General features: G+C 45.0%; 1 protein-coding gene across 4 annotated transcripts in view; it reads right to left on the reverse strand.

Annotated features, from left to right (window-relative positions):
* CARD14 (caspase recruitment domain family member 14) overlaps positions 1 to 26,935 on the reverse strand; it is a 164,867-nt gene that overhangs the window by 11,229 nt on the left and 126,703 nt on the right. For all 4 annotated transcript variants that reach the window (XM_040331230.1, XM_040331228.1, XM_040331229.1 and 1 more), the window contains exons 17-20: positions 25,626 to 25,689; positions 21,010 to 21,100; positions 13,532 to 13,705; positions 6,473 to 6,594 (exon numbers count right to left, since the gene is read on the reverse strand). In XM_040331230.1, the coding sequence (XP_040187164.1) occupies positions 6,473 to 6,594; positions 13,532 to 13,705; positions 21,010 to 21,100; positions 25,626 to 25,689 (451 nt within the window). The remainder of the gene's footprint in view (positions 1 to 6,472; positions 6,595 to 13,531; positions 13,706 to 21,009; positions 21,101 to 25,625; positions 25,690 to 26,935) is intronic.

The raw sequence follows: 26,935 nt of genomic DNA on the forward strand, positions 1-26,935 counted from the left end.
CAGCGTCATAAGTATGTAGCAATATGGACTACAATTGCAAAGTGTGGTGATTTCCTCGTCATTTCTATGTACTATATTGTCCCTCTAGTGCCCAGTATGTCACCAACTCAGGGCCGTCTTTACCGCAGGGCAAATGGGGCTGGTGCCCTGGGAGACCCCCAGATGGCAACTTTTTTTTATTTAAATTTTAAATATTTATTTTTTTATATATATATATTTTTTTTTTATTAAAGGGACAATTTTTTTAGGGGTCCCCAGGGGCCCAGATGGCAACCCCCCTTTTTTTATTTATTTTTTAAAAAAATTAAATTTAATATATTTTTATTTTATTTTTTATTAAAGGGCCAATTTTTTTTTAGAGGTCTGGGGGTCCCCAGGGGCCCGTAGTTCCCCTGGGCCCCGGATGAAACCCCTTTTTTATAAAAAAATATTTTTTATATATATATATATATATATATATATATATATATATATATATATATATATATATATATATATATATATAACAAATTATTATTATTATTATTATTATTATTATTATTATTATTATTATTATTATTATTATTATTATTATTATTAATGGACCCAGAGGTCCCCAGGGCCCCGGATGGCAACCCTCCTTTTTTTTTATAAAAAACATTTTTTTATATATTATTTTATTTCTTTTTATTTTTATATATATATTTATATTTATTAAAGGGCTCAGAGGTCCCCATGTGGCAAACACCCTTTATTTTTTTTATAAATGTTTATTTTTTTATTTTTGTTTATATATTTTTTTTATTAAAGGGCCCAGAGGTCCCCAGGGCCCTGGATGGCAACCCCCCTTTTTTTTCTTATAAATGTTTCTTTTTTATATATATATATATTTTTTTTTATTTTTTTTTTAAAGGGCCCAGAGGTCCCAGATGGCAACCCCCTTTTTTTTGCAATTTATTTTTATTAAAAAAATTTTTATTAAAGGGCCCAGAGGTCCCCAGATGGCAACCCCCTTTTTAAAATATATTTTTTATATATTTATTTCTTTTTTTCTTTTTATTAAAGGGCCCAGAGGTCCCCGGATGGCTCTACACCCCTTTTTTTAATACATATTTTTCTTTATTTCTTTCTTTTTTTGTAAAGGGCCCCCCGCTTCTAAATTTGCGGCAGCCCCCCCTGCTTCTCAATTTCAGGCGGCAGCACCCCCCCATCCGGGTTCTCTGCTCCAGGGGGCCCATGCCTGAAGCTGTGTAAGTGGCCCCATAATTCCTGATGGCGGCCCTGCCGCCTGTTAAGCCCCTGTGCTGCCCACAAATCAGGCTGAAAATCATCAGCGGCACGCAGCCAGTGACAGTACTGCTTCCCTTCCCAGTGTTTTAAAATGTACAGCACCCCTGGCTTCCCTTTAGACGTGCACTTCTCCCTTCCTGCCACTGGGTGCTGCTTGTATATAAAAGTGAATTAGAATGTGATTTTATAACATCCCCAGTTTGCTCTTCCCGAGGCTGACTTCTTCATGTCCTGCTCCTCAAGGTATGTCACTGTTTGCTAATCTATATTGTAAATATAAGTTTTCTGTAGAGTGTGCCCAAAGTCTTTATAATATTTGATGATTCACTGCAGGTCTGTTCAGTGTTTTAAAAAGTTCCTCTATTTTACACATGGCATGGCATGGGGTCACAGCACTGTCTGTCCATTCTGCTTTAGCACCATGGGACCCCATGCCATGTGTAAAATAGAGAAACTCTTTAAATCACAGACCAGACCTGCAGTCCAGGCTGAGTAAGGCCTCAGAGCACATGGCATTACTGTCTGTATTTAACTGCTTGATGGGCTTATTTTGGGCCTGGCTGGTTCACATGTATGTGTTTTGGCGGCCCACATTTGTGCAGGCACAGCAGCCCATTCATTTGAATGGGCCGCCATGCCTGCGTTTCCTGCAAAGAAAAGCGCATGCCTCATGTAATAGGCTGCGCACACGGCACGCCTATGCCCATCAAGCACTGAAATACAGCACTGTCTGTCCATTCTGCTGTCTGCTGTGACTTATCTGCAGTTCCCGCACTTTCAAACTTGCTGCATTTTAAGATGTTTAGGTCACGCTTTTAAAAACACAGTGCGTTTGTGTGTGCAAGAACTGCAGGTAAGTAGCATGGTGCAAAAGCAGAATGGATTTCAAGGCAACTGTATTTTTAAAATGCTGAATGCACCTTTTTTCTGCAGGAAACAAAGGCATGGCAGCCCATTCAAATCAATGGGCTGCTGTACCTGCACAAATGAGGACCGCCAAAACATACATGTGAACCAGTCAGGTCCAAAATAAGCTGGAGGGGGGCCCAAAAAAAATGTTTGCCCAGGGCCCAAACCATATTAAAGACGGCCCTGCACCAACTGACAACATCTTTGTGAGCCAAACCAAAGGGATTAGTATCATTAAAAGTGAAATAGGCCGGCCTGGGTTCCCCATTTAGAAGTCTTGCCAGAATTAATGCCTAACTTTTCCTTATCCTTTCAAGTCATATTCAAGTGGTACTCCATTGTACATACTGTACATGTATATAATATACTCTTCTTGCCAAATTATCTTAACTTGTATTATTCTAGAGGGATTCTTCTGCTGAGTTATTCCAGTCAGGGCCGGTACAAGGCAGGGGCCGAAGGAGCGGATGCCCTGGGCGCTACCATTTGCGGACAGGAGGGGGCGCAGGTGAAGTGCCAGCAGTGTGCTTCACTGTACCACATTAGCCGGCGCCACTTGCTGTGCTATAGTCATCTGTACCTTCTACTGTAATGTGCTGAGTGCGCTCCTGCACCCGCCTACACCGTCCACACCAGCCATACATGTCAGCGCTGCTCCTTCTCTCCCCCTATGAAGGGACTTTGTAGTCCCGTCCCGGCAGCGTGACATCACTCACAGCCGGAGGCGGGATAGGAGGAGAGAAGAGAGCTGCTGCTGAAGCTGTGAGAGGAGCCGCCGAGGAGGAACCAGGAGAAGTACAGCAACAAAGTGTGTGTATTGCCAGGACTTTCTTCACCTCTGACAGCCCTCTCCTCTCTGACTTGTCACGTAACACATTACATAGCCAGTAGAGGAAGTTTTCTGAACAGCTCACTTCCTCTCCTGACTTTTCTGGGTTAGCTCTGGGCACTCACTGCTGCTGCCCTCGAGCCCAATTCTGCTCCCACTACTGTAAGCTACTGAAATTGATTGCAGAGGCAGATTGTCCCTGCTTGCTGCCACTACTGGTACATCACTGTGCAGCACTGAGCCGAGGAGCTCTGAAACTCCTCCTCGGTTCTGTACTACAGCAGGCAGAGCTCTCTGTACTCTACTGAATAATAAAAAAAAAGCCTGTGCATACCATTGAGACTTGTGCCCGTCAGAAGAGGTGAGGGGTTGCCAAAGCCTGAGGTGCAGAGAGGAGTGCACTGTAAAGGTGTGGGGGAGGGGGGAATATGTGCTGAGAGAGGGAACAGTGAAAGGGGGGGGGGGTAGCATGGAGGAGATCTAGGGTGGATGTGTGCAGAGAGGGGATCTGGGGTGGATGTGTGCAGAGAGGGGATCTGGGGTGGATTGTACATGGAGGAGATCTGGGGTGGATGGTTGCAGAGAGAGGATCTGGGGTGGATGGTTGCAGAGAGGGGATCTGGGGTGGATGTGTGCAGAGAGAGGATCTGGGGTGGATGGTTGCAGAGAGAGGATCTGGGGTGGATGGTTGCAGAGAGGGGATCTGGGGTGGATGGTTGCAGAGAGGGGATCTGGGGTGGATGGTTGCAGAGAGAGGATCTGGGGTGGATGTGTGCAGAGAGAGGATCTGGGGTGGATGGTTGCAGAGAGGGGATCTGGGGTGGATGTGTGCAGAGAGGGGATCTGGGGTGGATGTGTGCAGAGAGGGGATCTGGGGTGGATGTGTGCAGAGAGAGGATCTGGGGTGGATGGTTGCAGAGAGGGGATCTGGGGTGGATGTGTGCAGAGAGGGGATCTGGGGTGGATGTGTGCAGAGAGGGGATCTGGGGTGGATGTGTGCAGAGAGGGGATCTGGGGTGGATGGTTGCAGAGAGGGGATCTGGGGTGGATGGTTGCAGAGAGGGGATCTGGGGTGGATGTGTGCAGAGAGGGGATCTGGGGTGGATGTGTGCAGAGAGGGGATCTGGGGTGGATGTGTGCAGAGAGGGGATCTGGGGTGGATGTGTGCAGAGAGAGGATCTGGGGTGGATGTGTGCAGAGAGAGGATCTGGGGTGGATGTGTGCAGAGAGAGGATCTGGGGTGGATGTGTGCAGAGAGAGGATCTGGGGTGGATGGTTGCAGAGAGGGGATCTGGGGTGGATGGTTGCAGAGAGGGGATCTGGGGTGGATGGTTGCAGAGAGGGGATCTGGGGTGGATGTGTGCAGAGAGAGGATCTGGGGTGGATGTGTGCAGAGAGGGGATCTGGGGTGGATGTGTGCAGAGAGGGGATCTGGGGTGGATTGTTCATGGAGGGGATCTTGGGGGGGATGTGTGCAGAGAGAGGATCTGGGGGGGGATTTGTACATGGGGAGCTGGGGGATGCGTGCAGAGTGGGGGATGATTTGCACATGAGGGAGAGCTGGGGGGATGTATGCAGAGAGGAGAACTGGGAAAGTGTGGAGGGGGGTGGATTTGTGCAGAGAGGGAGAGGAGAACTGGAAAGGGGGAGCCCTGTGCAGAGGGGAGAGCTGCAGAAGGCAGGTTGTGCAAAGTGAGAGCTGTGGAGGGTGGGGGAAGGTTGTGCAGAGGCGAGAGCCATGGGGGAAGCTGGGGGTGCAAAAGTGAAACATGGGGGGTGGCAAAGGTGAGAGCTGTGGATTAGGGTGAGCTTTAGATTGAGGTGCAGAGATAATGGGGGTGCAGAGGTAAGTTGTGGACTGGGGGTGTAGAAGTGATATGTTGATGGGGAGGGGCAAAGGTGAGCTGTGGAAGAGGGGACACAGAGGTAGAATACTTGAGGGAAGGGGGATTTTTGCTTGGGGAAGACCAGGGATGGGGGACAGTAAAGCATACAGAGTTCAGTGAGCAAGCGTATGTAATGCATGGCTGTATGTTACATATTAAAGGCCTTGGGATGGTACTACTGCATGCTGTATTCTGTACAAAGGGTTTTGCGTTACATACTCCTGGGCCCTGCATTCTGTATGCTGATCTGCATATTACATATGCTTTACCACTGCATGCTGTGTGATACCCTCTGTTACATTTTCCTGACCCCTGCACTCTATACACAGGGCTATATGCTGCATATACCTGAGCACAATGGATGCTTTGCATTGAATGTAAGTACTGTCCCTTTTGCTGATTTTTTGTGTGTGCTTTGTGTGATATGCACTTCTCACCACTGCACAGTACACATTCCCGACCAGTGGCAGTGGCTGACCAGTGGCAGTTAATTAACCCCTTTGTGCTGCATTAGTGCATTAATTAACCCTGACACTGGTGCAACTAATGCAGCACAAAGGGGTTAATTTACTGCTACTGGTCAATTACTAATGAATCAGTGACCAGTGGCTCTGACAGAGGAGTCAAACAAGATAATACATGGCAGGTAGTCATGGCTGACATTTCCAACCCCATCCATAAGACATATAGAAAGAGGTTGACATGTCTTTGGGGCAGGAAAGGGGGAATAAGAAGAACATTCTCATAAAGGTCATAGGAAAAGCCCCTGTGAAGCAAGGAGGACTGGCTTCTAGGGTACTTTGTTTCAAAGTAGTGTAAGAAAAAGAGCACCCCCCATGTAAAATACAGGGGGGGGGGGGGGCATACAGTAACTACCACTGTTTGGGGTAGCAGGAGAGAATGTTTCATTCCTGCAAAAGCCCTTTATAAGAGAGAAGTACCTTTTAGCAAAAGGAAAGGGTTCTGAGTGGGCAAGAATACCTGCGGAAATTTCCAGAGAGGCACAGATAGTCACAGCAACGACGATGAACGGCAAAGATAATTGGGGGGGGGGGCGCAGTTTGCCTCCTTCGCCCTGGGCACCAAATGACCTTATCCCAGCACTGATTCCAGTAAACGTTAATAGGATATAAACTCACTGATTTGTTTGTTATTACTTTAAGGTGATGCAAAGATGTCTGAACCCAGAGTGTCAGGTGGGATGTAATGTTCATAGGGTCATGGTGGTGCAGATGAGCAGGTAAATCCAAGCAGACCTGGGTATTGCTACAAGTAGATCACATTTAAATGATAATGTGATCTACACCTGTCCTGACACCAGTTAAACATTGTCATGGGAACAGCACATTTTAATGGTATGATTACATTAAGGTAAAGTATGACCCTTTTGGACACATTTCTATGGAAATTAGGATACTTAGTATACATTGTGAGCTTTAAATGGAGTTTAGAGTTTATCTTGGATTACCCAAGAAATATGATACATCATTGGGTCATTTAAACCCAGCTACATCTTTTAAAAAAACAAATTAAAATGTATTTTTTATTGGAAACCCTTTAAAGCCTTCTGAATTCTTACCTGTTGGGCTACAGATTCCACATTCTGTCTAGTATACCAGCAGCGTATGCCCTCTCCCTCCTTTTCACCAATTATGTCTCCACGTTGATTTCTTGCTGCATATTCAGCATCGGTCAAACATTCTAAAAGGAATGGCTTCAGTGAGAATACATATCAAAGTACATACGCAAAGCAGCAGTGGCATAAAAAAAGTGAGGCGGTGAGAGCAGGCTACCTAGGTGTCATCATCAATAAGAGTGGGCATGTATGGGCATCACTAAGCTCATTCCTGGTATTCCAGGTCAGTGAAACCCATTGGAGTGCAGGTTGTCCTGAACAGATTGATCTCCCACCTCATGGTGCCCGAGTAGTGCTAGTGGAAACATCACTCAGCAGAACCAGAGAGCAGTGCAGGCCATAAATTGTTCCTTCAGGGAAGCAATCACTGACACCAATGATGCAGCATCATTGACCACCAATGCTGGTGCAATCTTCCTCTGACTAAGCACCAAGGGCCACTCTGCCATCCACTGACCACCAATTAAAGGATGTATTCTTTTTTTCCACTGACCATCAATTTAAGGGGTCATTCTTTCCACTGACCATTGATGTAAACAGTAATTCTTCCACTGACCAATAATGTGAGAAAGAATATTTCTTCCACTAACCACCAATGTAAGGGGGCATTCTTCCCACTGACCACAATATAAGGGGCATCCTTTTACTGACCACTATTACAAGGGGCATTCTTCCCACTGACTGCAATATAAGCGGCATTCTTCTTTTTACTGACCACTAAACGCAAGGGGAAATCTTCCCACTGACCACAATATAAGCGGCATTCTTCTTTTTACTGACCTCTTATGTAAGGGGGCATTTCTTCCACTGACCACCAATATAAGGGGCATTCTTTTTTTTTTACTGGCCACCAATTTAAGGGAGTATCCTTCTTGCCAATGACCACAAGACAACCAAGGCTGCTATTAAAACACCCATCTTCTAATAACCAAAGTAAGATGGAACCTTACTACTGACCACCAATATAGGAGATGCCTCTCCACTAACCACCAATGTAAGGGGAAGAAGAAAGTAAAAAGTGGCTGCAAACTGCTGATATCATCCAATAAAAGTCAGTTATTCCTCCAAAAATGGGACAAACAGCACAAGGCCTTGACATACAGTTAATGCGTTTCACACAAAAGAGTGCTTAATCATATCAACCAATGTAAGGGGGCTGTGCTCCACCAACCTCCAATGTAAGGTTGCACGCCACCCCTAAATACCAATATAAGGGCCAATTCTACATTTACTAACATTGTAAGGGGCACTTCACTTATGACCAATGACCACCGATGTAACATACATACATTCTGACTATTAATGTAAAGGGGCATTTGCAGTGACCATCAAGGTGCTTCAATTTACTAAGAAAAAGAGCTGCTGCTCCAGGTGTATGATGATAACCTGAGGTGGAATATCTCGTAGAGTGCCAGCCCTGGACGCCTCTTTGGAAAACTTTGTAAGATTGGGGGATCATACTCCAATGGTAGATGCGTTTTTCAGTGAGACGCCAATTCGGAACTGAGTTTTAAGGGCCTGGTAGCCCACTTTTATTTAAAAGAAAAGTTCAAAGAAAAGAAAAGTAGCCCTCGCAGGGGGGTTTCATCATTCCTGTATCCGGGAAAAACATCAACAGTTCGCACACAGCGTTTAATTTGCACACAGCGATTTATCCGCACACATCGATTTATCCACACACACACGTTTGATTCGCACACAGCGACTTATCTGCACACAGCGTTAATCTTCCTGAAGCACACAGCTTCTAGCTGCAACCCATGCAGCCTCTCTCTTCTCTCAGAGATGGGAGCTCACCTGGCTCCTGGGTACAGACTTCCTGTCTGTGGGGTGGGGCCCTGAATGCTGTTTAGATCAGCCTTAAAAAGCCCAAACCACAGCTGACCAATTAACTTGTGTCTCTTTCCAGAATCTGGCGTAAAACAGCCATTTCTCACCCAGCACAGGGTCCCATCCTCACATATCCTCCCCTCCTGTTTCGAACCTGAGGGAGGAACACATAGACCTCCCACCACCAATGGGACACCTCCAGGCCAGTCATAGGCTGCGTAGGCCCATGTTTTTCGGGTATGTTGCCAACACTTCACCGTGGCGCCCCTGTGCCAACTATCAGCAGCAGGAGCCCTAGCCTGCCCAACCTTTTCTCTACAGGGGCACTCTTACCTTTGGCAACCAAACCATCTGAGATCAACACACCTTTCTGTGTAACCTCACTGGCACTGTTCCACAAAGGGTTACTCAACTCAACATTGTCATTGGGACCTCTTGTCCCCTTGTTTGCTAGGACAGTGTCTATGGAGGGACCACCTACAGGCAAGCAGCTAATCCCTATGGGACAATCCCGCAGTTTCACATCGCCCCCTGTTGTCCAACACTACGATAGAAATTGTCCTACCAACGCACATTTTTCCATACCACTCTTTAACCACTTCTGTGTCCATTGGTACCTCAACCAATAGCTCAGAATTGTCTGACAGTGCTCTACAGTGCTTCTCACACACATTTTCGTTACAGTTACCACTATTGTTATTTCCTGTCAAAGTGTCTCCGGGTACCTCAAACTGCACCTCTTTGCGAGAGATGGACTGAATTCCCACTACTGCCACGTCCATTCCTAGCCCTTCCTTTACATGAGGTCTAGAGGGTGAGACAGTACGCGCGCCATGTACCAACCACTGCTCAGCCGTACCTCGGACCGCACCAGTAGGAATACATCCCATCACATCAGCACACGGAGAGACTTCCACTCTATTATTTCCAACAATTCTCCTGAGCGCCTTCTGCACACAACTGCCGCTGGAAGCACTCTCGAAGAGAACTGTGAGACAACCTTACACAAAATTAACCAACAGTACAGCAACAAATTTTCATCAACACTGCCTAACCATGTCTGTACCACCTGTGTCCACCGATTGGTACTACGCAGTACCACGTCACTCCTCTGCTGTGGATACATGCAGGTGTACATTGGAAAGGTTTTCACCAATTGCAACAACATCTCAGTTATTTCTAGGCATGCCACATCTAAAACACACAACTCTAGGAATTTTCCCTTTACCAACGATGTGTAGGAGCTCATTTGCTAAAGTGTGAGAGGCTGAGTTATTTAAAGAGACCTCAGAGGCAACTGACAAAACTTGCGGCTTCCCTTGAGCACTGCAAATCGCATGTGCGACACTCATCCTCTCACTTCCAGCAACACTGAGCGATTCCAAATCGCTATCCATTACCATATCATTCTGAAGCTCACCATCTCTTTTGTTGAGGACAAAACCTCTGCTATGTATGCGCCCTTTTCAGATCCTTCCAACTGGAGAGGGTTAACTTCTGCAAAAGCCAACACACCCGTGTCTACCGGCCCTGCAGTCTCTCCATTTTGCATAGCAGAAATTGTGTCCACTGCAAACACATTTTTAAACACAGCAGACTGCAATAACATAACTTCACCACATTGCTCAGCTGGCGCTTCATTAAACTCATGAGAACTTTTCCTGCCAGCAGTGACAGACCGTAGTAACCCATTATCACTACAAGTAATTTTAAACATTTGAGTTTTACCATTTTCCTCATCACCAAGGTCAAGTACCCTTTTATCCATCAGAGCGGCACTACAGTTGCCCCCGGCAACCTCTGACTCCAACACACAGAGCTTCATGGAGGTTTCTAAGGACACATCTGCAGCCTTATCTACCGTTGCTAAGGTGAATCGCATATCCTGCTTAGCGATCACCCCTACCTCATTACTAGTGAACACATCACCATAAGTACATGTATCATCAACAACATCTTCAACATCAGCATTCATAAACATAGCAGTTTTATAATCTCTATCAGACTGACTTTTGTCAGAATGCATGGCAACCTGCATGCGACTCAGCACATCACCCTTCCTCTCCAAAGGAACTATTTTGCACACTAGGGCGGCTTCACAGTTGTCCTGGGAAACCCCTTGCCTTACCAATACAGGCTCCTTGGCGGTTTCCATTGGCAACTCCGCAGCAGCTGGGGAACATGACACACCAACTGTTTTGGTCACCCCTAACATATCTCTCTCTCAACATTCTGCTGGACTACCTTAGGTGCACCCATAGTCTATATGTCCATTTTAGACCTTGACCTTGCTGCAAGCAGGGCTTTACCCTGTGTCTCCCCACTGATCTGGGTAGCACACTGCAGCAAGTCCATCTTTACAACTTCTGCCGATCTCCTCACCGGACACACTTCACTTGAAACAGAAATTGCAACAGTCTTACCATATTCTGAAGTCGGCAAATCGATCTTCACTTGAGTGCCTTGTCTCTCAGCTGCATATTCACTGGTGAACTCCTCCTGGTGGCCACAGGACGAAATTACAGCAGGCATCTCCCACTGTTTAACACCCCCTGCAGACACAACAGAAAACTTCTTGTTGCCAGGGGTGACTGCAAACACATCTGAAAAATAAACTTGGCCCACCGAAAAAGAGTTCTGCTCATCAACTTCACTTTCAACTGCACCCCAAAATCTAGGGCAAAAAAATATGCCCTGCCCCAGCTGACCACATTCCAGGCATGGCACTTGGCGACGTTCTCCTGTTGCTAAGGGAGATGACACTCTCCCAACATGCAGAATTTCACTTGCATCTGACACATTTTCTCTGGTTGCTAACGGAAACGGTGCTCTCCCAGCTGCAAGTTGCTGGCTTTCTGACCCACGTAAACTTCTCTCTCCATGAAGCGGCGTTGCTTTAAACCTGCCAGGACTCTCTGTAGGCAATATCTTTGTCTTGCGGTCCACTGACCTGACATCATAGGCGTTGCTATGGGCAACTGTACCCATCTGCTCACTCTTTACATTCAGCGCAGGCTTCTCATACCTTTGCTTTGTTGAAGCCTGGGACAAAGGGCATTTGGAAACTTCATGCCCCCACTCACTGCATCGCAAACAGCGCACCTGGCTTCCAAAACTTTTCACCTTGATAGCTGGCCGACCTACACCAGCGTTGCCAGGGGCATCAGCATGCACTTTTCCTTTGGCTTGGTTCAGCGCAGTCAAGTGCTTTTTGCACGATTCTGGGGCTTGTTCTGTCGGCAACAAACCCTCCAGCCACAAAGTTCTGTCTCTCATTTCAGCAAATATTGCTTTCTGTTTGCGATTTGACCTTCCCATCGCTGCAAACAGGGCAATAGTTTATCACACAGTTCCTTCTTAACACAAAAAAAATGTTGGTGTGCGGTCTCCAAGACTTGCAAAACAGCACACTTTCACATGCAGACTTCACTCTCTGCGATTCCACTCGAACCATCCATTCACTGGGCCTTCCCAAATGGATATGTCTTCTCAGGCCATGTGCAACACAGTCCCTTAATTGAACTTCTGTGCAATGCTGTTCTCCTGACTGCCACACACAGCTAGCAGCAGTTTACAGCAGAAAACTTTCAACCCTCAGTTCATATTGGCTGTTCATCATAGCATTGCTGCAAAACACACGGTTACTCACTGTTTGGTATGCGCGGATCTGGAACTCTTCCAAACTGCCCGAAGCAATACCTCCACCATTTGTAAGATTGGGGGATCATACTCCAATGGTAGATTTTTCAGTGAGACGCCAATCTGGAACTGAGTTTTAAGGGCCTGGTAGCCCACTTTTATTTAAAAGAAAAGTTCAAAGAAAACAAAAGTAGCCCTCGCAGGGGGGGTTTCATCATTCCTGTATCCTGGAAAAACATCAACAGTTCGCACACAGCGTTTAATTCGCACACAGCGATTTATCCGCACACAGCGTTTGATTCGCACACAGCGTTTGATGTTCCTGAAGCACACAGCTTCTAGCTGCAACCCATGCAGCCTCTCTCTTCTCTCAGAGATGGGCGCTCACCTGGGTCCTGGGTACAGACTTCCTGTCTGTGGGGTGGAGCCCTGAATGCTGTTTAGATCAGCCTTAAAAAGCCCCAACCACAGCTGACCAATTAACTTGTGTCTCTTTCCAGAATCTGGCGTAAAACAGCCATTTCTCACCCAGCACAGGGTCCCATCCTCACAACTTGTAAGAAAAAAATGGCTGCACATCCAGGAGTTCCAATTGCCTTTTATTGTTCAAAGTGATAACACCAAAGACACCAACACGAGGTCACGTAGACGCGTTTCACACAAACATCTTGTGCTTAATGAGGCAATTGGAATTCCTGGATGTGCAGCCATTTCTTTTCTTACATGCTTCAATTTACTAGCCATGTCTTTTTCACTGCTCACCAATACTCTTATTAGGGAGCTGTCCACTGACTATCAGTGTAAAAGTAATATAAAATGGGAGAAATGTGTAATCCACCACAGAGAACCTGAAAATATTAAAAACGGGAGTTCACCCATTTATTAAATTTTTTTTTCTCCCCTTAGATTCCTGCTCGTTCGGTCTAGGGGAATTGGCTATTTGTATTAAAATATGAGCAGTACTTACCCGTTTTCGAGGTGCATCTTCTTCCGTCGCTTCCGGGTATGGGTCTTCGGGAGCGGGCGTTCCTTCTTGATTGACAGTCTTCCGAGAGGCTTCCGACGGTCGCATCCATCGCGTCACTCGTAGCCGAAAGAAGCCGAACGTCGGTGCGGCTCTATACTGCGCCTGCGCACCGACGTTCGGCTTCTTTCGGAAAATCGTGACGCGATGGATGCGACCGTCGGAAGCCTCTCGGAAGACTGTCAATCAAGAAGGAACGCTCATTCCCGCAGCCCATACCCGGAAGCGACGGAGAGGATGCATCTCGTAAACGGGTAAGTACTGCACATATTTTAAAACAAATAGCCGATTCCCCTAGAGAAAACGAGCAGGAATCTAAGGGGAAAAAGTGCCCTCTAAGGGTGAACCCCCGCTTTAATAGGAATCATTTTGTTGTATTGAGGAGTCACATACACAGGGACACCACTGTAGTGAAATTTTCATAGCCCATTTAGCTTCAGAATTGTAAGATAAAATGTGGATATCATTCAGATTACAGTTAAATATTGCTGAAAGAGTGTTGAATATACCTGTGTCACATTTCATGTAGTCTTTATTTGCACATAGTTTCTCACTCAGGATTCTTCTTAGCAGAGAAGGGACCAGGAGGACTGGGCGCAGGACTGTAATCTTATAATGAGTGACCAGTGTGTATGGCATCAATGTCAAGCATCCTCTGCCTGTAGGGTAGGTAGCAGTAGGATCTACAAAGGAGAATAAAATAAGCAATACTATAATTAAAATATAAAAAATTACTGTATTTAAGAACAACACAACTAAAGTGCATAACAATAACACAAAAAATATGTATTTGTAGCAAAGGTACACTTTTTACCTGTTTCCAGAAAGGCATATTTAATGTCGGAAGTGAATGAACCAAGAAAATTCAAACCCCTTTCTATATTTCTACCACAGATGAAACAGAGTAGTTTCTATTTTTTGGTCTGCTAGTTTACTAGAAATTTTCCATATTTCATCTATTTCAGTGGTGATATTTAATGCCACTTGGCGAGCGAGTTCAGAACTGTACATGTGCAGTTCCGAAGCTGACCTGCAGTCACATTTTTTATAGGCAGTGGTTGCCATCCCCAGACATTTATGGACAGGGTAAAAATTGGCCGATTTTTACAAACTGTCCACAAATTTATGGGTGGTTGGCAACACTGCCAGGCACTCATTCTGAGGTTGAGTAATTATGAACTGTATGCACTGTATTTTCTTTGCAGTGCAATCTGTACAGTTTACTGAATTCTAGTGCTTTATATCATTTATCCGCTTCCGGACCGCCCACCGCATATATACTGCAGCATTACGTGATTTTGTGCACACGGTGTAGGGGGCACGCGTGCGCCACCAGAGCGCTGCTTAACCACTTGACCACTGGGCACTTAAAGCGGTAGTTCCCCCTCCAAAAATGTTTTACCCTTAGATTGATGCTCATTTTGTTCCTTCTTGATTGACAGTCTTCCGACAGGCTTCCGACGGTCGCATCCATCGCGTCACGAGCAGCCAAAAGAAGCCGAACGTCGGCATGGCTCTATACGGCGCCTGCGCACCGACGTTTGGCTACTTTCGGAAAATCGTGACGCGATGGATGCGACCGTCGGAAGCCTGTCGGAAGACTGTCAATCAAGAAGGAACGCCCATACCCGAAGACCATACCCGGAAGCGGCGGAGAAGATCGCTCTCTACAACGGTAAGTACAGCGTCGATTTTAAAACAAATAGCCAATTCCCCTAGACAAAATGAGCATCAATCTAAGGGTAAAATTTTTTTGGAGGGGGAACTACTGCTTTAAACCCCCTTCCTAACCAGATCCATTTTCAGCTTTCGGTGCACTAACAATTTGAATGACAATTACTCAGTCTTAGAACATTGTACCCATATGAAATTGTTGTCCTTTTTTTCACACAAATAGAGCTTTCTTTTGGTGGTATTTAATCACCATTGGGTTTTTTATTTTTTGCCCTATAAAAAGAAAAAAATGAAAAATTCTGTAAAAATAAATACATTTTTCTAGTTTCTGTCATATTAGCAGGTTATTTCTCACACACAGCATATGCATACCACAAATTACACCCCAAAACACATTCTGCTATTCCTCCCGAGTATGGCGATACCACATGTGTGAGACTTTTACACAGCGTGGCCACATACAGAGGCCCAACATGCAGGGAGCACCATCAGGCGTTCTGAAGCACCCAGGTCAATTCTGACATTTCTCTCCTAGATGTAAAAATCATCATTTATTTGCAAGAAAATTACATAGAAACCCAAAACATTATATATGCTTTTTTAGCAAAGACCCTAGAAAATACAATGGCGGCCATTACAACTTTTTATCTCGCACTGTATTTTTGAACGTGTGTTTTTAAAAAAAAAAACAGTTTTGTGCTTAAAAAAAACAAAACCGGAAAGTTAGCACACATTTTTGCATAATATGAAAGATGTTACGCCGAGTAAATAGATACCTAACCTCGCCCTTCAAAATTGAACACGCTTGTGGAATGGCCCCAAACTTTGCTACTTAAAAATCCCCATAGGCGACGCTTTACATTTTTTTATTGGTTACATGTTTTGAGTTACGGAGGAGGTCTAGGGCCAAAATGATTGCTCTCGCTCTAACGTTCGCAGCGATACCTCACATGTGTAGCTTGAACACGTTTTCATATGTCGACGGAAATTACGTATGCGTTCGCTTCTGCATGCGAGCACACGGGGACAGGGGTGATTTAAAAATAAATAAATAATAATTTATTGTTCATTTTACTTTATTTATTTTACTTTGACACTTTTTTCCCCAAAAACACATTTTTTGATCACTTTTATTCCTATTATAAGAAATGTAAACATCCGTTGTAATAGGAATATAGCATGACAGGTCCTCTTTACAGTGAGATGTGGGGTCAATAAGACCCCACATCTCACCTCTAGGCTGGGAAGACTGAACAAAAAAATTATACTGGCTTTGATCGTAGCGGTAAGTCTGTAAAAGCACCGGAGGGTGGCAGGAGAGGGGGGGGGACATATTGCAGGGTATTGGAGTATTGCGGAGTATTGCAGGGTATTGCGGAGTATTGTGAAGTATTGCAGGGTATTGCAGAGTTTTGCAGAGAATTGCGTAGTATTGGGGTATTGCAGAGTATTGGGGTATTGCAGAGTATTGGGGTATTGTTGCAGAGTATTGGGGTATTGTTGCAGAGTATTGCACAGGGTAGTGTTGCAGAGTATGGGGGTATTGTTGCAGAGTATGGGGGTATTGTTGCAGAGTATTGCACAGGGTATTGTTGCAGATTATGGGGGTATTGTTGCAGAGTATTGCACAGGGTATTGTTGCAGAGTATTGCACAGGGATGGCTGAGCACGGAGGGATGGATGGATGGATGGCTGGATCTGTGACTGCAATTGTCACAGATCCAGCCCACAGCACTGCTGCTGCCTCCTCTCTTCCCCCCTCTCCTTTCACACTGTACCGATCGGTACAGAGAGGGGAGGGAGGAACCGGCGTCATCACATGACGTTTGTTTACAAGTGATCACTCCGTCATTTGATGGAGCGATCATGTGGTAAATGGCCGCTATCAGCGGCAATTTACCGCGATCCAAAATAACGGATGATTCCGGGAGCGTGCCCCAGGGGACGAGCGGGAGCAAGATTCTGGGAGGATGTCCTCCCAGAGTAACTCGACCGCGCCGTAGACGTCTTTTGTCTATAGCGCGTTCGGCAAAAGGTTAAATTGTGATGGGACACAGGCCAATTAGTGGGTACAGCGACCATGATGGCCGCCGCAACTTGTTGATTCTTTAGTGGAGAGACAGAGCAGCGGTGTGCCTATATAAACAAGGCAAACCACTGATCTGTCAGGGGTCAAATGAGAGATAGTGGGCTAGATTCACATAGATCAGCGGATCTTTAGATCCGCGTGATCTATGTGATTTAAGATCCACTGCCGCAAGTTTGAGAGGCAAGTGGGTAATTCACAAACCACTTACCTCCAAACTTGCGGTGGCGGATCGTAAAACCCCCGGCGGAATTCAAATTCCGCGGCTAGGGGGAGTGTACTATTTAAATCAGGCGCGTTCCCGCGCCGATTTAAATGCGCATGCGCCGTCCAGGAAATTTCCCGGCATGCATTGCTCCCACTGACGTCGCTAGGACGTCAGTGGTTTCGACGCTTACGTAAATGACGTCCATCCGTATTCGAGAACGACTTACGCAAACGACGTAAATTTTTTTAAAATCGACGCGGGAACGACGGCTATACTTAACATTGGCTGTGCCTCATAGAAGCAGGGGTAAGTATACGCCGGGAAAACCGCTACGGAAACATCGTAACAACACTGCGTCGGGTCCCCGTACGTTCGTGAATTGCCGTATCTCGCTGATTTACATATTTCTCAGTGTAAATCAGCGAGAACGCCCCCCGCGGCCATTTTTAAAATGCAGTTAAGATCCGACGGTGTAACACAGTTACACCTGTCGGATCTTAGGCATATCTATGCGTTACTGATTATATGAATCAGTCGCATAGATACGACGGGCCTAAGTCAGAGATACGATGGTGTATCAGGAGATACACCGTCGTATCTCTTTGTGAATCTGGCCCATTGTGTTTTAGCTAAGCTGAATCACATATCTCTCTTTTTCTCCAGTGTATCTGTCCCCACACAGTTAGTAAGCACCTCCCAGGGACACTCTTAACCCCTTGATCACCCCTGGTTTTAACCCCTTCCCTAACAGTGCCATTTATACTGTGACAGTGCATTTTTAGTACTGATCACAGTATTGGTGTCACTGTTCCCGAAAAAGTGTCACTTAGTATCCAATTTGCCCGCCACAATGTCACAGTCTCGCTAAAAAAACAATAATAATAAAAAAAAAGTCCCTAAATCTATCCCATAGTTGTAGACGCAATAATGTTTGCGCAAACCAAATTGATATACGCTTATTGGGATTTTTTTATCAAAAATATGTAGCAGAATACATATTGATGTATTATGTATATAGAATTCATAATTCCATATCTGATGAAGAAATTAAATTTTTTCAATTTTTTTATTGGGAATATTTTATAGCAGAAAGTAAAAAAAAAATGTTTTCAAAAAATTATTTTTTTGTTTATAGCACAAAAAAAATTAACCGCAGAGGTGATCAAATACCACCAAAAGAAAGCTCTATTTGTGGGAAATAAATGACATCAATTATATTTCGGGTACAGCGTCGCATGACTGCTCAGTTGTCAGTTAAAGCAACGCAGTGCCGTATCGCAACAAATGGCCTGGTCAGGAAGGGTGTAAAACTTTCCGGAGCTGAAGTGGTTAAAGGAGCTATCCCCCCCCTTATTTATTTATGAACAGACTGGGATGATCCATGTAAATCTTAAAACATTTTCAGCTGCTTATAGTTAACTAAGAAATACTACACCATCGTGTGTTCCAGCTCTCGTTTAGATTTTTACATAATATAAAATAAAAATAAAAGAATGAGTGCACTTTCAGTTCATTGAAAGGAAAACGGTAATTTGTCAGGGTATACATTTTACTGATAAACAAGAGTTTATGAGGACATGAGGACTCCAGCCTGGAAGCAGAGTATTTACATATTCTCTTTCTGCAGCAGCTGCTTTTAGCCACCACTAAAAGGAGCTGAGAAAGGGGTTCATTATTATATTATATTCCAGTCTTTCAGCTCCCCCTGTTGGCCAGAAGCAGCAGCTGCAGGTAAGACGAAGTGCAACTTCCAGGTTGAAGATCGTAATGTGTGAACCTTATCAACAAAACAGATCTTCCTGCAACTGATTTTTTTTTTTTTTTTTTTAACCACTTAAGGACCCCTTCACCCGTCGACTCGATCGCCATCGGTGTCCCGCGATCGGTCACAGGAGCTGAAGAGCGAGGAGAGGAGAGTGTAAACACACCTTCCCCGTTCTTCTGTGTGGCAGTGACACTGATCGTCTGTTTCCTGATATAGGGAATGACGATCAGTGACATCACACCTACAACCATGCCCCCTACAGAAAGAATCACTCCCTGAGGGCACACTTAACCCCTTAGCGCCCCCTAGTGGTTAACCCCTTCACTGCCATTCTCATTTTCACAGTAATCAGTGCATTCTTATAGTACTTTTCGCTGTGAAAATGACAATGGTCCCAAAAATGTGTCAAAAGTGTCTGATGTGTTCACCATAATGTCGCAGTCACGAAAAAAAAAATTGCTGATCGCCGCCATTTCTAGTAAAAAAAAAAATTATTAATAAAAATGCCATAAAACTATCCTATTTTGTAATCGCTATAAATTTTGCTCAAACCAATCGATAAACGTTTATTGCGATTTTTTTTTACCAAAAATAGGTAGAAGAATACGTATCGGCCTAAACTGAGGAAAAAAAAAACGTTTTTTTTTTATATCTTTTTTGGGGATATTTATTATAGCAAAAAGTAAAAAATATAGAATTTTTTTCAAAATTGTTGCTCTATTTTTGTTTATAGCACAAAAAATAAAAACCGCAGAGGTGATCAAATACCACCAAAAGAAAGCTCTATTTGTGGAAAGAAAGGACGCCAATTTTTTTTGGGAGCCACGTCGCACGACCACGCAATTGTCAGTTAAAGCGACGCAGTGCCAAATCGCAAAAAGGGGCAAGGTCCTTAACCTGCATAATGGTCTGGGTCTTAAAGCGGAGCTCCACCCTAAATCGAACATAATCTCAATAGTAATAATGCTCATAAACAATGCTTAATTCGATATTTTCATATAAAAAAGTTTTACAGTACCTTATAAGCAAGATAGGCTTCCGGTCTGCAGCCCTCGGGTTTCCGTCGGGTTTTCCATTGTTTCCTGTCCCGCGCTGCGTCTTCTGGGAGCTTGTGTCATAGCTCCCTTGTTATTACATTCGGCCCTGTTAGAGGAAACATCGCGCGTCACTTCATGCTGCACGAAGTCGCGCGATGTTTCCTCTATGTAAACAAAGGAAGGAGGGCGGTGCAGTGTCATATTCTACAGCGGGCGTTTGATCTACATTACAGGACAGATACCGAGCGGTGGATGCTGGGATTACAGCATCACCGCATCCAGGAAGTCTCTGCTGGTGGGATTCATAATGCCCACAGTGAAGATGGCAACGGCTGACGATAGATGATATAAGTTTTTATTACAGACAGCATCAGATCGGAACGGACCTTGAACACAAGAAACGTGAGTTTTATTAAGCCTCAACATTAACTGTTCAACTACCCCCCCAAAAAAAAAAAACGTTTTGGCATGGGAGATCCGCTTTAAGTGGTTAAAGGAGTCTGTATGGATAAGTATGAATAAAGAGTGTTGAACGTAAGCTAGAGCTGGTATTCCACAAAATAGCAACAGGAGGTATGAAAACCTCTCCAGTAGAGTCCCCAAGAGATTTAAAGTGGTGTTCCACTCAAAAATATAACTTCCACTTTTTGGAATCCCCCCCATCCGGTGTCACATTTGCCACCTTTCAGGGGGGAGGAGGGAGCAGATACCTGTGTAATACATGTATTTACTCCTACTTCCTGGCATAGATCACCGCGGTGACCTACGCCACTTCCGGCGCCTACTTTGTCCTCCCCCGCTGTCTTTTGGGAGACACCCGGGTCCCAGAAGACAGCAGGGACCAGTGAGGATGTGCAGCGCGACTTGCGCATGCGCAGTAGGGAACCAGGAATTGAAGCAGCACAGCTTCACTTCCTGATTCCCTTAATGAGAATGGTGGCGGCAGCAGGCAAGAGTCAACAGACAGATCGGGTTCAACTGCCAACATCGCGGTGCCCTGGACAGGTAAGTGTCCATAGATTAAAAGTCAGCAGCTGCAGTATTTGTAGCTGCTGGCTTTTAATATTTATTTTTTCCGGCGGACCTCCGCTTTAAGAAACCCATCAACCTAACTTTCCAACATCTACCAAATACTGTGATAAAAGTTTTGGGTGGAATGATCCTTTAATCACATATATAATGCAGAAAAAGGACAAATTGGATATTGTAATATTTACTTTCACGACAGCAAATGCCACAGTCCTGAGACATCCAGAGCAAATGGGAGCTACACCGGTCTGTGCTGACTATACGAACTTCTATTCTTGGCTGTTAAAGGAGAAATTGAAATGTAAAGTCACAGCCTTACAGCAGATAGTGCAGGTATAATCTTCATCTTATGTTCTATAAAAAGACTTGGTTAACGATTGAATATGCAACAGTTCAATATGCTTCATACAGTTTAGTAATCAGCATAAAGCTCAACACACAAACTGATTGTATCATGTCCTTTAGATCTACCAACAAGTACGTAAACCAATAGCTTTTTGGATACAAATTGACTGGATAGAATAGATGGGTTCTTAAACTCCTTGGATTTACCAAAATGATATATTTCAGATTTTTTAAAGGAAGTTACAGAGTAACAATAGGCCAGTACAGGCTGCTATCATAATACAAGAGTAAACAGCTATATCAGTAATCAGTATACAACTGAAATAACAGCAGTCTACACATAGTGGTAAATCCAAAGTTGATTGTACAAAGATTATATGGTTGGATTGTATTGTGTATGTATGGTGATGTATAAGACATCTTGGTTCTTTCCAAATGTAGATTTATGTGTATTCATGGTTCTGAAGGGACTGGGCCATGTCCCACAGGCTAATCTGCTGTTGGTGCTAAAACTGAATTTATTTTCACTAGCTTTAAGCTATAATCATCACAATTAAAATAATGAAATGCATGAAGTTTAATACTCTGTGTGTAAAGCATCAATATAAAATATATTAGTTTCACTTTTTGAATTGAATTACTGAAATAAATGAACTTTTTGATGATGTTCTAATTTTATGAGATGCACCTGTAAAATTTGCTTGGGAAATGAATTAGGAGGTAGGTTACCAGGTCTTTTTCAACCTTTCCTAGTTGCTCAGGCTTTGGACTAGCATGCAGAATGTGATAACATGTGTGCACAACCAATTTGTACACACACACACTAGGAACAATTTATACAAGCGCCAATTAACCTACCAGCATGTCTTTGGAGTGTCGGAGGAAACCAAAGGAATCCCACAGAAACACAAAGAGATCATGCAATCTCTTTGCAGCAACAGTGACGTGGATGGGTGAATCCCCCTCTGATGCAATGGAAACCACCCATGTACGTCAATGGCAAAGCCCGGCATTTCCCCTTGTGTCAGAGAGGGGTGGGGTCATGTGAGGGGTGGCCCCACCCTCAGCTACATAAGAGCTGTCAGGCTGGCCGTGGTCATTCCCGGGTATCTCCGGTGGAGTAAGGATCATGTGCGTGTTCCTCTGGACATAATCGCTGGAGCGTGGAGATCACCCATCGCTGGATACCAAGAATGGATTCCATCGCTGGAGTGGAGATCGAAACATCGCTGGAATGTTTTTTTTATTTTTAATAAAGGACTTATAAAGCTGTGTCTGTGTTTGTTTTTAACAATTTGACTTTTTTGGGGGAAATGATAGGGGTACAATGTAACCCTTATCAATTCACATAGGGGGGATTTGGGGGTTTCCAAATTCCGATACGCCCCCTGCCCACAGACCCCCACAACCACCAGGCAAGGGTTGTGGGGATGAGGCCCTTGCCCCATCAACATGGGGACATGGTGCTTTGGACCCCAAAGCATCCTCCCCATGTTGAGGGCATGTGGCCTGGTACGGTTCAGTAGGGGGGGCGCTCTCTCATCCACACCTCTTTTCCTGTGGCCTGCCAGGTTGCGTGCTCGGATAAAGGGTCTGGTATGGATTTTTGGGGGGACCCCACACCATTTTCTTTTATTTCAGCACAGAGTTCCCCTTAAAATCCATACCAGACCTTTTTTAAAACTTTTTTTTGCATTGATACATGTCCCCAGGGCAGGACCCGGGTCCCCAAACACTTTTTAGGACAATAACTTGAAATGTAACTTTTAAAATTAGCACTTTAGAATTCTTCCATAGACTTTTACAGGGTGTTCTGCGGCTTTTCGAATTTGTCACGAACACCCCAAATTGTTCGCGAAGAGCCAATGTTCGAGTCGGACTCATGTTAGACTCGAACTGGAAGCTCATCCCTACTGGCAATGTCTCTTCTTGCTGAGCCACCTGAGATGCTGAAGACCATCCTCTCTGATCCATTGGGTCAGTAGTCAGCGGATCGCACCATCTGCTGCGCCTACTACGCAGGCTCACCCCCTTTATCCCGAAAGAAGACATTGCGGGAACAATTATCAACTCCAGACTTGACTATGCAAATGCCCTCTATCTCGGACTCCCAAATCACTCGTCTGCAAGTCGTGCAAAATACGACCGCTCGATTAGTGACCAGCAGAAAACCATGGGAATCGATCTCACCTTCACTGAGATCCCTTCATTGGTTGCCGGTAAAAGACAGAATCACTTTTAAGGCACTCTGCTTAATGCATAAGTGTATTCAAGGAAATGCCCCCCAATATCTATGCGAAAAAATAAAAACTCATAACCCCAGTCGCATCCTGCGATCCACCAATCAAAACCTGGTCCAGATTCCCAAAGCCAGATACAAATCCAAAGGAGAACGAAGGTTTGCAGTCCAGGGACCGCGACTGTGGAACGCCCTACCAACCACCATCTGATTGGAGTCGGACCACTTGGCCTTCAGGAGAGGGATTAAAACCCATCTCTTCTAGGTCATAGGGTTTCACGGAAGTGATACAGCTCCCAGAGGTGATTCAGTTCGCATGTGCTGCGCTATATAAGTTTTTCACTCACTCACTCATTGGACAATCCTGCCTTGTTTCTACTGAACCTTGAACTTCCTATTTAAGTCTGCCACTTTCTGTTTGCCAGATTATTGTGTTCTCTACAGCTAATATCTTACTCTTATCACTCCTGCTGCCGTCCGTATCTCCGCTACCACTTGTTACTGACTTTTGGCTTGTTCCTCTACTACGATTTTGCTTAAAGCGGTTGTATACCCGCAACAATTTTTTTTTACACCTGTAAGGCAAAAGGCATAATGAGCTAGTATGCACCGCATAGTAGCTCATTATGAAATACTTACCTTGAAACGAGGTGTGTAGAACTTACCTGGTCCACGCCGAGCGAGATGTCATCTTGCCTCGGCGTGTCTTCCGGGTATCGCCGCTCCAGCACTGTGATTGGCTGGAGCGGCGATGTCGTCACTCCTGTGCATGCACGCAGGAGACTTCATTCCGGCAAGGTCTGGCGGCTGCCGGGCCTCTAGCCGAGGATCCCCGCTGTGCATGCGCCGCTGCAGCCAGGGGAATATGGAGCGAGGGGAATATCTCCTAAACCGTACAGGTTTAGGAGATATTCTTTATACCTACAGGTAAGCCTTATTATAGGCTAACCTGTAGGTAAAAGTGGTAGTAAAGACTTTACTACCACTTTAATCCCAGGCAGCGATCTGACCTTTGGCTTGTTTATTGACTACACTTCTCCTTGATCCCTACCTGCTATATCTACTACTGGACTTCAGCTTGCTCACCTCCTGGTGGGGTGATCCTGAGAACCGCAATCTGATACAACACACAGCAAATCCCATCTCCATTCTCCACCATAAGGAGCTCTGGTGAACACCAGTTAGTACTTAGACTCCGCACCTCAGGTCATCCACCATGGTAACTTGCTTCTGTACTTATCCAGCTGGTCTGGGGGGAGCCTCTCTACTGCTATAGCTAATGGCCTCTGAGCCTGCCCCCTGATCCACAGTTGGCAAGATTATTTCTCATATCCTTGGCGATCTCAATTACTCTTCCCAAAAAAAGCCTTTAAAATAACCCATTTTATTCTCTTGATAATCTTGTATTAAAGCGGTTGTATAGTTATTTTTTTAACTTTTACCTACAGGTAAGGCTTACCTGTAGGTAAAAAAATATTCCCCTCGCAATGTGCCGCAATCAGCGGCGCATGCGCACAGGGGACTTTCAGCTTAAGGCCCGGCAGCCACCAGACCTTGCCAGAAAGAAGTCTCCCGCGCATGCGCGGGAGTGACATCGCGGCTCCAGCCACTCAGGAGGAACAGTGAGGAAATGGCACAGTGAGGAAATGGCACAGTGAGGAAATGGGACAGTGAGGTGAGACAATGGCACAGTGAGGTGAGGCAATGGCACAGTGAGGTGAGACAATGGCACAGTGAGGTGGGGCAATGGCACAGTGAGGTAAGGCAATGGCACAGTGAGGTGAGGCAATGGCACAGTGAGGTGAGGCAATGGCACAGTGAGGTGAGACAATGGCACAGTGAGGTGAGGCAATGGCACAGTGAGGTAAGGCAATGGCACAGTGAGGTGAGACAATGGCACAGTGAGGTGAGGCAATGGCACAGTGAGGTAAGGCAATGGCACAGTGAGGTGAGGCAATGGCAGTGAGGTGAGGCAATGGCACAGTGAGGTGAGGCAATGGCACAGTGAGGGGTCGTCTTATACGGCGAGTATATCCCAAAACCAACATTTTAGCTGGAAAATTAGTGGGGTGGTCTTTTACGCCAAGTCGCCTTATATGCCAGCAAATATGATAGGCTAGTGATGTAGCTGGAAACTAAGTTGTGGATGGCTTTGTAAGAAGTTGTTAGTATTTTGAATTTAAAGTCATGATATAAATTGACAAAACCACATTTACTCACCCCTCGTGGAATTGTATTTTGCCATGTGATACTCTGTATAGATGTTATTAACTGCTGTTGAGCTCTGCAAGAAAGCACACAATTGTCAGTGCTTTAAAAATGTGTGCACAGTCCATAAAAGTATATATAAAGTCATTTTTGGGGTTTTGGATAGTATTTGGATTGGTTAAAAGCACTGTCAGTTATTTTTATGCCAGAGAGATGCACTGTCAGTTATTTTTATGCCAGAGAGATGCACCCTCTCTGTTGGTTCTGGTGACCATTGTCACTGGTAAAGATAGTGCTTGGAAATTCAACATTTTGGGAATTTCACTTGAACAGGAATAGCGGAGAAAATGTCCAAATGTTCTGGTGTCACCTAACGAAGAGATATTTCCCATAACTTTGGAGACAGCTTCTCTTACTTCCCATTAGATGCAAAAGTAGAAATAAGGAAAGCCGCTGCTTTCTGGAATAAGCAACTAAATTTACTGCAAGTGAAACATGTTAGAAGGTGGAATACAGATGCTCCTGTTATGCAATGGACTGTTCAATAAACTACTATGGTGGTTTGTATTCTGCAGCAGGGCTACTTTTCTTCTTTCTACTCTTTCATCTAAAATGGAGAATAAACCACTGACTAGAGGTGCTGGGATCATTTCAGCAGGGGTGTCAAACTGGCAGCCCTCCAGCTGTTGCTGAACTACAAGTCCCATCATGCCTCTGCTTGTGGGAGTCATGCTTGTAACTGCCAGCCTTGCAATGCCTCATGGGGCTTGTAGTTCCACAACAGCTGGAGGGCCGCCAGTTTGACACCTGTGTATCTAGCGAGTGCAGATCACTATTATGTTGTCTCTCTGGGACAGCAAGGGAATGGAGATCTACCGGACAGAATACAGAGAGACAAAAAATTACAGGGGTTACCCCTTTTCTACTCTATTCAAAATTAGAAAAAAGATTTGGCTTTGCCTACACATTAACAAAAAAGTATGCATTGAGAGCTTCCCTAAGGCCCCTTTCACACTGAGGAGTTTTTCAGGCAAACCGAGGGCTTTCACACGGAGGCGATGCGCTGACAGGAGAGAAAAAAATCTACTACAAGCAGCATCTTTGGAGCGGTGAGAGGAGCGGTGTGTTTACCGCTCCTTCACCGCTCCTTCCTATTTAAAACAATGGGAAACAGCGGTAATACTTCACTGCCCCGTGTAAAAGGGGCCTAACATTTACGTTACTGTGCTGCGAGCACACAGTGAATGAGCTCAGCAGAGAAAACCATTCCCTATGGTTGCATATACGCAGGTGTTCAGAGTTAAAGCCCACTCACCCAGCGG

This window comes from Rana temporaria, chromosome 12 (genome assembly GCF_905171775.1).
Source record: "Rana temporaria chromosome 12, aRanTem1.1, whole genome shotgun sequence".
In the NCBI taxonomy this organism is placed as follows: domain Eukaryota; kingdom Metazoa; phylum Chordata; class Amphibia; order Anura; family Ranidae; genus Rana; species Rana temporaria.